The sequence below is a fragment of the Lolium rigidum genome, chromosome 3 (assembly GCF_022539505.1).
Source record: "Lolium rigidum isolate FL_2022 chromosome 3, APGP_CSIRO_Lrig_0.1, whole genome shotgun sequence".
NCBI lineage: Eukaryota > Viridiplantae > Streptophyta > Magnoliopsida > Poales > Poaceae > Lolium > Lolium rigidum.
Genome location: NC_061510.1, coordinates 7,905,153 through 7,917,541, shown reverse-complemented (window position 1 = coordinate 7,917,541; position 12,389 = coordinate 7,905,153). Strand labels below are relative to the sequence as shown.

Here is a 12,389-nt window from a genome sequence, read left to right as displayed (position 1 = left end):
AATCAGATTCTCACGGACTTGCATCAAAGGTCTTATTATAAGCAATATGCATGCAAATGAGCGGATCATAGTGGTTTGTTCATTGTGCTATTTGATCTTTTATGCACTTTTTTTTGTTTTCCTTTTTGCCTAGGATATTTTGTCCATTGAATTTACAAGCTAGCAGGCTATGTGTACTCTTAAATCCCATATTTAGTTTGTTTGATTTAAAGAAGCTCACTGTACTAGTAATGCAGGTATCGGTAACATTTGATGTTACACATCATACATGATCACAAGCTTGGTTTTGCAGTCTATCATTTTCTCTGGAAGTTCTGAAATTAGTAGGAACACTGGGTTTTTGACAAAGTTTATCTTTGGTCCAGAACACTGGATTTATACATTATTTATTTTGACACCTATTGGGACAAATTGATGTCGAACCGATATATCTGTAACTATTAGTTAACTTTTTTATCTATTCCAATCTCTATATATAATATCAACAAACAAACTTATGATATTTATTCTTAACAACTAGACAAGAAGATACTGATGTATGAGCGGTGAGGTCAGGTACAGTGAAAACAAAATCATACTTTTAGATCTCCTTGATCCGATGCCTTGAGAAAGCTCTCTCACTTCACGAACCTTCAAACACCTGTAAAGTAGAACTGCATGAGAAATGCATGTTTCGAAGTTAGAACAATAATAGCCTTTTTGATATTGTACGTTGAGAGAACATTTCCAAGTTGACAATTGTGGAATGCAGCAAGATTGGGAATAAAGTGGCGAGGGATGTTAGTGGTAAGCATAAAGCAGCAGACTTTGTTTTGCTCGCGTGAGATTTGTATTTGCATTATATTATCTCGCCCCCATTACAAAAACATTATATTATCTCAAAAAGTTGGCTACACTGGTTAAGAAGTGAAGACTCTTGCATAAATATTGATGGTTTCATCTACATAGTTTGTTTTACATTGGTGTTGCTTGATCAGATCTGTGAGGTATACCTCGTATGCTTATGCTATCATTCTTATTCTGAAGTCCTAACTTAGCAATATATGTTACTCATTTCATGCTTGCAGGTTGCAGCATCTTTGGCATCGTTGACCCAGGTATCACCAGTTTCCTTGTTGCTTCCTTCTGCCAGGTGAAAAATAAATTACGTAGATTTCTGCCCCTCATTTCATACTTACAGAATCTTAACATTCCTAACGCAGGCATAAGCAATTTCTATACATAAGTATCTGCTGCCCATTTAATAGTTGCAGCATCTTAACATTGTTAACTCTTAACCCTAATAGCACAAAATTTATTGGTGCTTCCTACTGGCAGCTGTAAAGGACAAGAAGGATTTATCCCTGGTTGTCTATGTATGTTGGAAACTTCCCTGCTGTTTAACCTATTTTTTCAGGTCAGAAGTTCTGGATATGTACTCTAGCAGATATGGACCGCATGTGTATCATTCATGACCAAATACGACGGCTTAGGTACTAACCTTCATCTACTACTCAGGTATAGGAGAAATAATAAGTCTCGTCTTCGAATCTCCTTTTGAGCAGGATAAGTGAGCCCCTACTGCTGTTTAAACGACACTACCGGCGATTGACAGACGTTGGTTGCTTATCATCATGGAATTTCTCGCTGCAACATGAGACGAATCGTGTGTTTGTTCTGATGGCAATCACAACGTAAAGTGGCCGAGCTTTACCTCAATGGCAGCAGGCATCTCCTGTCATCAGCATTTGTACTGCTAATCGCGGTGCCAAATTCGTCCACGTTGGGGAACTGTTGTGAGGGTACAGTCCAATATGCTTATGCTGCTGCTGCCCCCCTGATGCTATCTGCAGGATTGGATGAACAAACAGATAAGGCTATAGCTGTCTCTAAGGTGCAGACTTCTTCCCTTCAGGCTTTGTCTTATTTGTCAGATTCGCGCAAATTGCGTAGCACAACTTGCCGCTGTCGACGTGTTATCAGAATTAGGAGGTGAAATGTGGAGTTGTTTGTTCAACATGACACGCCTAAGATCATGAAGGAAATATTACATATGGTCCAGGGTAAGGCTTGTGGAATTGAACGCTTCATGAGAGCTCAAATATCTTACTCGAATGGTTCAGGGTACTATTCACAAGTGAGGTCTCCACTCTCACAAGGTGATGAATCTGCAGTAGTTCTGCTCCAAAAGGTACCAATAGCTGCTGAGCACTGACTGAATACATATGAATTTTTCATGATGAAAAACTATTCCTCACACATCATCCATCAACATTGTAATCGGCAACATTACAAAACAACCAAACCAGTAACCACGTGATTAGGCCCCTAACCTATCCATCACTTACAAATACTAACCCCTGCTTTATTCCCCATGCATCCACCTCCTACCATTATTAATAATCCACAACCGTGCACTTTTGTTCGGTTTACGGGCGGTTAAAGCACCACACATAATTTATCACTACAATCACAAAGGAGACCCATTTTTATCTGCAAGTCTGCAACATGACCTGAAAGTTCAAGACCCAGGAGGGAACCAAATCCAGCCTCACCAACTGGTTCATAGCAAAGCTTTGGGATCAAATGCAATGAAGGAGTGAGCTTGTGGGCACCAACACAAGGAGTGCCGCCCCTGGAAAGAGCTAAAGAGTAGCACCTTTTCAAGAGGCTACACTACACTAAAGGAAAAATAAGAAATAAAAGGGAAGGGTGTGTCATGGTGAAGCCTCCTCAGAGAGTGGGATTCGCTTCCAGCTTTGAGACTTTTCTTCCGCCTTTCTCTAATATAGTTTTTTTTCTCCAGGCAAAAGATATATAGAGTTGTTAAATACCAATGTGATGTTACTAGCACTATAGTTGTTTATACTTTAGTACTAGCATTATTGACACACTTTCATGGCAATGTTATAAAACTAAGGTTTAATTTTTTGCAGGAGTTTCACATGAAACAGTTGACTTTCAACAATCAAGGGGTCTCTGGTTACAAAGAAGAGGAAATATGAGAGAAGGATGCCAGCGCAATATTTGAATGTATAGAACCTACTTTTCTCCAGTACATGGAAGTACAGTAGACTGTTAGGCCTTCATACCTGAGAAGTCTATCACTCTCTGAAAGACAGCAAAGTTGGCGCTCTGAGACTGAGAGTTTAGTGTTTAAGCATTAGAATTTTAATAACAAATGAAATGATTAAGAATAAATATCATGCCTGGAGTCAACTGCAGATTTTTTTTAGCTAAGTTAAGTTGCACATGTACATGCAACGCAAGTTTATAACAGCGCAGGTGCACAGGCTAAGTCACGCCTACCTGAGAGATGTCCATGGATTCCATCTTAACTCTGAAGCTGAAAATTCACTAACACAGCAATCTTATTTGCCTTTTAGACAGTCTTGCGAACAACAGAAAGTAGAAGTGCATGCCTGCTTGGTAGGAGACTTTTGGAAGACTCGCTTACCAGGAGGACAAGTCCAATAGGTCTGGATTGCCAAGTGGTATTCCAGATAGAATCTTAGCTCCTGCTGCTACTCAGCTGACAGAAATTTGATGCCTGCATACTTGAGAAGAAATAGAGTTTCAGATCGGTTGGTTTGGGTGAATATACCTGAAAAAAAAAACTAAACAAATCTAATTAAGCGACGTACATGAACTAGGATAAGTAGAGAGAACCTCGTTCTCTAGCTACACTAGAGTTGTTTTGCTGCATTGACATGTTTTCTTTTTGCAGAACTTTGAACTGGTTTCTGTAATATGGTTTCATTCGAGCAATGGTACCCTGTTGATCTAAAATGTGACGAACAGGAACCTTCCTTGAATGTTCATTAATTTCATGCCAAAGCACAAGAATATTATTTGGTGAATCACTGACGGTTACACGATAAAACAAATCACCCTTTGTGAGCTTATGTTTGTGTAAAATACTATGCACTGGTTAAACAATCAAAACTCTTTTTGGGCACTACAACTTGGTGAAGCAAAGCGTGCAGGAATATTATCTCCGGAGACCGCTAATGCGTCTACACCGAACCACACATCTGCCGTAAGGCATCTAGCGAATGGAAAAGGATGATGAAAGGAGATGCTCGTCTACCTTCGAGGAGAAGGCTCTTCCATTCTTAAGAGCAATGTGGTGTGTTTTATGGAGAATCTTAGGCTGAAAACTTTACATAATGGCTAAAGTAAGAACACAATAATAGGTAATGTATGTACCTGGAATGTTTATCCTGTTGATGGGTCAGATTTTCCGAGAGAGAAAGGATACAACTGGACAATGGAGGACGGTCGTCAACGGCTGGTCATGCATGCAGGATTTGTTTTGAGAACAGAAATCAGAATATGGAATTTCTCAAAAAACATCAGGATGTGGAAAGATAACAGTTATCTGCCAGATGTAGTAACGCGACCATCGCAGGTGAAAAGTAAGAACCAGTTGCATCCCTGATTGAGGTGTGTTAATTACTCTGGAGGTTAACATGGTGAATCATATGGTAAGATGATTTTACTATTCAGAAGTACTGTGACAAGAGATTTCTTGCAGGAAGCGAGACTGCCAGTGAAACTACACTAGTAAGAGCTGCTTCTGAACATTAGATATGCACGCCTCTGAACCAAAAATTGAAATGGAATTGAGGACACCGTGCACAATGCAGTGTTCTTCAAAAACTGACGGGTTCACGCAGATGGCAGCGTACACAAACAACCATTTGAAACCTTATTGCCATGTCACCAACAAATACACAGAAATCACACAGCAGTCTCAAGGGATTACATTTCACCAATCATTTTCGCATGTTAAAAGGACAGTAATTTCAGTATGTTTCCAGGTTAACAGTATATGTTTGAAGACAAACAAACATGAAGTCACATATATTGTATTTCTGAGACAAACAGGTACACCAATCGGCACAAAAGTATCAACATAGAAGTTAACCAGACACGACAGTTGCAAGACAACAGTTTCAGACCCGACACGAAAATGACGATGTCATTGGGGATTTAAAGATAACAGAGACTTGGTAGGCGTTACATATTGGACTACAACATGTAACATTCACTTCAGCAGGGTTTTCACGATGGATTTCACGTTGAGCTTCTTCAGGTCAGTGTAAGACTGACCACATCCAACGAACATGACCGGAGATCCAGATATGTAAACCATGGACAGCGCGGCTCCGACCTACATATTTCATTGTTATTATGAGATGAGAATACTGGATAAGGGGGGTTACAATAATTGGTCAAGCATATATTCTGCACAGGTTCCTACCTTGTCATCGATGGTGTCAAACTTGGTGAGCAGGATACCATCTATCAATCTAGCAGTAGGAACAGTGGAAAGATCTGCTAATTTCTGTTCAAGAAAAAATGTTCAAGAAATCAGTAACAAAAAATACAGGTTCCATCTAGGCATCTACCATTGCGAACATCCCAGCAAAAAGAGAACATTGCAAAATCAGTACCTGATTAAACTTGTTAAGTTGATCAACAGCATCATTTCCAACTAATGCTTCTCCCACGAATAAAACAAGGTCTGGCTTGTTGAGATTGATGAGCTTGGAGAGTGCTCTCATGAGTGGCTCATTATCCTGGCAGATATCATTTCACAAGAAAGTATGTATCAGAGCACCGTGAGAGAAAGGTGGTTGAGAACGACACAGTACAAGAACACAGAAAGATATGAGTACACTGCAGTTCAGCAACTATACCAACCTGCATACGCCCAGCTGTATCAACGAGAACAACATCTGATTTGTTCCGAGTGGCTTCCTGGATGGCTTCTTTTGCTACAACTGCCGGATCCTTTTCATATCCCTTCTCAAATATAGGTATCTGTACAAAATGTTGTCATGTAAGTATCTGGTACAAGTTGGTGCTTTCGTTCAAAACAGTAGGGGGGAAACACATACGGGGTACTATAACTCGGCAAACCGTAGGACAGATATTTTGCCACCAGGAGAAGTAGAAGAAGTCTTATATACACATGAGCTAATGATGACATATTTTACAGCCACTCGTACTAATGATAAGTTATGGAATAAGATTTCTTCCAAATGGTTTTCCTCAAAATGTAAGTGCATTATTGCTTGTGCAGAATAGATTCACAACATGCACGCGAACTCCATCGAGTGCAAACAATGATTATATAATCACTACATGGTTGCAATACAATGACCTTGAAAAGAAATACAATGTTGTTGTTGCAAGACTGGGTCAATACAACTGTTGTGTATTGTGTTACTTGAGAGGAGACGGTCAGTACCTGAAGCCTACGAGCATGAGTACGCAACTGCTCCACAGCACCAGATCTAAAGGTATCACATGCTGCCATCATTACACTGAGGTTATGCTGAAGAAGCCAGTAAGCAACCTGCAAAGATAAAAGACAGAATGGCGTGAGAAAGTTTTTCCAAGTAAATACAGTTCTCATGGACAGCATTTGGAAGATATTGAACCTTTGCAAGATTAGTAGATTTGCCAACTCCATTCACTCCAACAAAGACAACGACATATGGCTTGCCACGCTCCTTGGCAGCCTGGACATCTCTTAATATGTCAATGGATCGCCTTGGAGTTAAAATGCGAGTTAGAGCCTCCTCCATAGCTGTCTGAAGTAGTGACCATCGAATGAAATGCGTTAGGAAGCTACATAGAATGTTCAAAATGTGAAGTAATTCAGAGTGGAGTGTGCTGCAAACCTGAACAGTAGAAGATATTCTTGTGAAGGATCCTAGCTTCTTGCCCTCAAGGCTAGCTGCTACTGATTCACAAAGCTTCTCTGCAATTTCTTCAGCCTGCGCAAAGAAAGTCAATATTCTTAACCCAGACAAATGAAGAACCAAACTACTACATAAAGCTGGTCTAGTAAGATTATTAAAGATGAAGCAAGTAAAATGAAGAAATGCATACCACATTCTTTGTCATGAGCCTATCTTTAAGAGCTTTGAGTGCAGGTTGCAGATCAGCCTTCTCAAGTACATTGTTACCTGCAATGCTGAGCAGGAAAATACAAATATTGCAATCACGTGAGATGTTTGTAGATCGCAAAAATATAAGAGAGAAGTTACGAAGCTGGAAATCAGTACTTGAATGCAAGACCTTAAAAGAGAGCAAAGTTATGTATGTGTGATGACACGGGAAAAAGTAAAAAAAAACGCAAGAGAAAATATATTACAGGCAGCAAAAGACTGAACCATCCCCTCAAATATGTACCATGTCTCATGGTTAACATGTGTCATTCTACATCACATTCTTTTTCAATGCATAACTTGGAATAAGGTTACCATGATAACAGGTACGTGTGTATCAAGTGAGCAAACTAAGGTGGCAGGTGCCTTGGCAATACTCTCCATTTGCCGTTAGGTAATGGTTTAATTGGCAGATTTAAGTGAATACACATGGTTCCATACATGCAATCGAAAGGAGAACTTATTTAGTATCAGGAACAAAGGAAGGACATAAAAATCATAGTGCATATTTTACCAGAACCTAATGGCTTATTTGCATTTTGCAGTTTGAACTATACGACTAACACATGATAAATATATACCTCTTAAACATATTAAATCACAGATATAATGATACTAGCAAATGCAGAGCAATAGATGTATTATTACCTCTTAAACATGGAGGTGAACCACCCCTTCTTCTTCTGCCCAGCCCCAGCACTCTCCTCCCCCTCGTCATCCTCATCCTCGCTATCGCTGCTCAACACTTCATCCTTATCCATCATGCTATCCCCCTGGTGTTCAATCGCCTTCTCCACCATCTCCTCCCCTCTCTCGTCGGCCGGGTCCGTGAAGTCGAGCTTGCCGACCTTGCGCGGCTGGTCGTCCCAGACCCTGTCCTTCTTAACGTTCTTCTTGGGCTCAGCCTTGGGCGCCGCCTTCTTGGCGACGGCGTCGGTCTTCTTGCCCCCCTTCTTCCCCCCGATCTTCTTCCGTAAGGTATTCACATCGAAGGCCCCGTCGTTGGGGTCCCCATTCTCCTTCCCGTTGTTAGCAGCAGCAGCAGCGCGGGCGTCGCCGTTCTGGTGGCCCTTGACGGTGCCGTTAGTCAGTTGGTTGTGGTCCTTCCCCGAGTCGCTGCTATCAGAATCATCCTTCCCGGACTCGGCGCCACCCTTCTTCCCACCACCGCCGCCCTGAGGACCAGCACGGCCACCCAGAGCGCCGGGCTTCTTCCCACCACCGCCAGCAGGGGCACGGGTGGAGGGTAAGGTGTTCTGCTGCCTAGTCTTCTTCATGGCCTCGGCCCGCGCCTCCGCCTCGAGGTGCAGCTGCCGAAACACATCCGTAAACGCATCCCCATAGTCCACCCGCTTGGGATCGTAGATCTGCGAGAACTCCTTGCGCACGGCGGCCAGCAGGTCGTCGACGTAGAGCAGGTGCAGCATGCGCTGGTAGACGGCGACGAAGACGAGCCCCAGGTCGTTGCTGAAGGCCCACCGGAGCGCGTAGTTGTCCTGGGTGAATCCCGCGTCGGCGGCGCGCTCCTCGAGCAGGCAGGAGCGGATGAGCGCGTCGATCGGCGAGCCCTTGAGCGGCGAGGCGAGGCCCAGCGCCCGGCAGGACGACCACAGGATCAGGCCGCCCCTCGTGAAGATCAGCAGCTCCTCCAACATCGTCGCCGGCGGCCTGGATCCACGGAGAAAATAGTTGGATTGAGATCCACGGAGGGTGATTTGGAAGAAGGGGAACCCCGATCTGATCGGAGGAGGGAGAGATTACCTTGGGATCGACGGATTCGGGCGGAAATTCCTTGCTCTTCCTGGCGGAGAAGAGACCACGGAAAGTGGAAATCGGTTTGGGGATCTGTCAGAGAGGTGGTATGTATATACGGACGGCGGCGGGCGTCCAAATCCGACCCGTCTCTTGGTGCGTGCCTGCCGTGTGGGCACTCAATCGGTTGACTGCGTCCAACTCGGCGTCCACGATGTGACACTACTACGCGTATATGGTTATGCCCTGTGCACCGTTGATTTACTCCTCGAGATTCTCGTCAGGCCTCGTTCGGTTCATGGGGAACCAACTCCCTCGTGGAACAAACCACCCGAGAATTTGGGTGATCACCCAGATCCCGCAAATCCCTTCCCCTAATCTCTCTGTAATCGCTGAAAGCTTTGACTTGTTCGGTTAATCCCAGGAAACTGTAGCGGGAGATGAGGCACTAGCTACGGGAGCGTCCGTCCTCGTCGACGTCCACTCCGTCCTCGCCGCCGTCAGCCCCGCCCTACGCCCGTCCTAGTTGCTGGAGCCGCCATCAGCCCCGCCCTCGTCGCCGTCGCTCCGTTCTCGCCGGAGCAGCCGTCCCTCCGTCCTCGCCGGGGCCGCCGTTCCTCCGAGCCCGCTGGAGCCTCCGTCCCTCCGTCCTCGCCGGAGCCGCCATCCTTCCCTTCCGCCAGAGCCGCCGACCTTCCTTCCTCGCCAGTGTTGCGTCCAAATCGAGCGGAGAGATTATTGCTTTTATTTTTCCTGGCGTACCGATTCGGGACAAGACGACGGGAAATGGTTCCACGGGGTCAGACCAGAGTTTTGAAAACCCGGCGATTTGGACGGGATCGGGGTGGTTTAGAACGGGGTTAGTTTCCGACCGGGTTTAACCGAACGCTTTTCGTAGCAGGTCCGGGATTGATTCCCGGCCAGGCAGATCCCGGCTATCCCGGCCAAATCCCGGCCGGGGCGGGACCAACCGAACAAGGCCTCATGGTAAATGGAAACATAACCATCTCATCATTTTATTCGAATTTTAAAGAAAAATAGACGGTGACCCATATGTGCAAGTACAAAAAAGAAAACCAGTTTGTACTCCCTCCGTTTTAATATATAAGCCAGTAAGTATTTTGACTACTCATTTCATCAACAAAATACGAGCTACACGGCACGGAAATGTGCATTGACCTTACATACAAACAAAAGGAGTATCCGTGGTTTTGCGCAAGTACTTTCGGTCCAAATTTTAAGTGTCATCTACACTTAGGTTACCATGCATTGGGGCGGGGGGGGGGGGGGGCTAGGCCCCCTACCACCCGGTACGTATTTCTCCGCGTGCCTCTCTTGAAGTTTGCATTCATTATCATTTGACCACACCATGAAAAAAAACAATTATCTAACATCCAAGGATTTCAAGACACGAATTACGACGACCAAGAAAGGGCGCAACTGCTTTACCAGCGCTACATAAGGGGATCAATTGATTTCATATTTGGGACCGGACAATCCCTGTACAAGGTACTGCATATTTCATCGTGTTCTTACCATTTCCTTGATGACACCCGCAAAATTGAACTTATTGTGACGATTTGAGCTACAGGAATCCATTTTGGAAGCTGTAGGCAGAGCTACGCCGCTTTCACAGCACCGCAGCACGGCGGGACGGATGACTCTGTCTTTCTCCTCCCTGGCTGCAAGCTCAAAGGCTCGGGGCAGTTCTACCTAGGAAGACATTCGATGAGCCCTACAGCGATGGTGTGGAATGGCAACGGGCCGGATATGGCATGTACTCAGTGGCGAAACTTACTTGGGGCCAGGGGGCATCCCCCCCCCCCCCAACTCAAATCTATGTATTTTACCCATATAAAAGCTTTTAATTGCCCCTTAGCTTAAATTTAAATATTTTAGCCACATGGAACCAAATGTTGGGCGAGCATCATGGAACCCATGGCTCGTCCAGCGTGACCGTCGGAACGCAGTTTTTGTGCAGTGAACATCACATTTGAGGTTTTGAAAATTTTCATCAATATTTCTTCTGGGGCCTCCATTTACCATTTTCATCCTAAATTTAACACGACCCTGATACTCATTAGTACATATTCATTTTCTGTGTGTGATTAGACCCTAGATGCTTAGTGGATTCTCTAGTCCACAACATCGACCAAGTGTCACCCTGATAACAATTAAACCAAGGCCATACTCCCAACCACATAGCTTATTTCATAATGGTGACCTAGATGTAGGCATGGAAATAAGTAACCTAGTTTTCAATGTTTAAAAGGTCTAATAACCCTTGAGGCTCGATACTGCAGAATTCTCCGCCATCACCGCTGCCTAGAGATACAAGCAAGCAGGCAGTGGCATTGATGCTCCCCGCGGTTTTACCTACATGTACAATGTCCTATCCTAGGGTTTCAGGTCACCCTCTTTGACATTCTACATTTGCGGGACAATCGACTTAATTTGCAGGAGTGAACACTCTTTCTACAAGATAATGTTGATTTTATTATCTAAGGAAGATTTTTTGATCATCCCTGTTAGGCAATTATGTAAACAAAATCAACAAAGAGATATAATTATGTACCAACATGGCAATCAATAAAAAGGCACAATGTTGTTGTAATATACAAAAAAAAAATTGTCTAGAATGTTGTTGTTGAAAATTTGGAGATTCTCAAGTGTGGATACATTTTTTTCGATAAAGTAAATATATTAATATCAAAAGATACCAAATACACATAGCCTCTAGTGTTGATACATTTTAGAGACCAATTTAGCCTATCTACTCTCTCCGGACTTTTTTAATTGATTCAGATTTAATATAAATTTATACACAATTCGAGTTAATTAAAAAGGACCAAAGGAAGCACAAACCAACGTGTATGGCAGAGAGGACAAAAAGGAAGCAACAACACATAATAATCGTGCTACTGAGCCAACCGGCCCAATTCGTGGCCTTTGGGAACACTTTTCAGCCTGAACAGTTTGGCATCATACGCTAGGCTAACTAGTTGGTAGCTCATTTGTATAGCTGCTCCTCCAGGCCCTTATGAAGGCTCCAATAGGCCTAAATCCAAAATCTTGTCTGCTTGAAATAGACTCTCGTTCCGCTATATTAGTATAGTAACCACCCAAAATTCTTTCTAGCGCACAAACTTTTAAAAACATGTAAATATGATTTTTGAAAAACTCCATATAGAAGGATCAGTGGAGCTCATGTGCCAAAAGAACTTTTAACTATTCAATATATAGAGAGCTTCACGCCTATGTATCATAGTTACTGATTTGCAATGGTTCGTGCAAAAACTACTTTTACATTTGTAGCGTGGTACATGTGGACAGGGATTTGATGCACATGAGCATCAGTGCTTCCTTCATTTTCAGTTTTCTTAAAATTTCAAAATCTCAGACTTCTATGTTTTCAAAAATTATGGCGTTAAATATATAGATAGATATGTATATGAGAAGTGTATGCAAAAAGTTCCAGTAAACATACTTTAATTTTTGGGAAATACAAATAAATCAAATTTTCGACATAAGGATACACTATTGTAATACTATTTTACTACCATTTACTCTTAGAAATTATTCTTGTTTCTGTACAACAACATCTGATTCGAGCCAAGCAACGAATGCAGCAGCACGCAGACAAAAACAGGTTAGAGCGTTCCTTTTCAGTTGGTGATCGATCACGTGTATTTG

The 12,389-nt window shown here is 43.2% G+C and overlaps 1 protein-coding gene across 1 annotated transcript; it reads right to left on the bottom strand.

Annotated features, from left to right (window-relative positions):
* Window positions 1-4,743: 4,743 nt before the first annotated feature.
* LOC124701134 (signal recognition particle receptor subunit alpha-like) lies at window positions 4,744-8,800 on the bottom strand. Its single transcript, XM_047233180.1, has 10 exons — window positions 8,706-8,800; window positions 7,593-8,612; window positions 6,886-6,970; window positions 6,675-6,770; window positions 6,432-6,584; window positions 6,239-6,346; window positions 5,689-5,808; window positions 5,439-5,564; window positions 5,246-5,329; window positions 4,744-5,155 (listed from the first exon to the last, which is right to left on the bottom strand). Exons 2-10 carry the CDS (start codon window positions 8,597-8,599, stop codon window positions 5,030-5,032), a joined length of 1,905 nt encoding a protein of 634 aa, XP_047089136.1. The 5' UTR covers window positions 8,600-8,612; window positions 8,706-8,800; the 3' UTR covers window positions 4,744-5,029.
* Window positions 8,801-12,389: the final 3,589 nt, after the last annotated feature.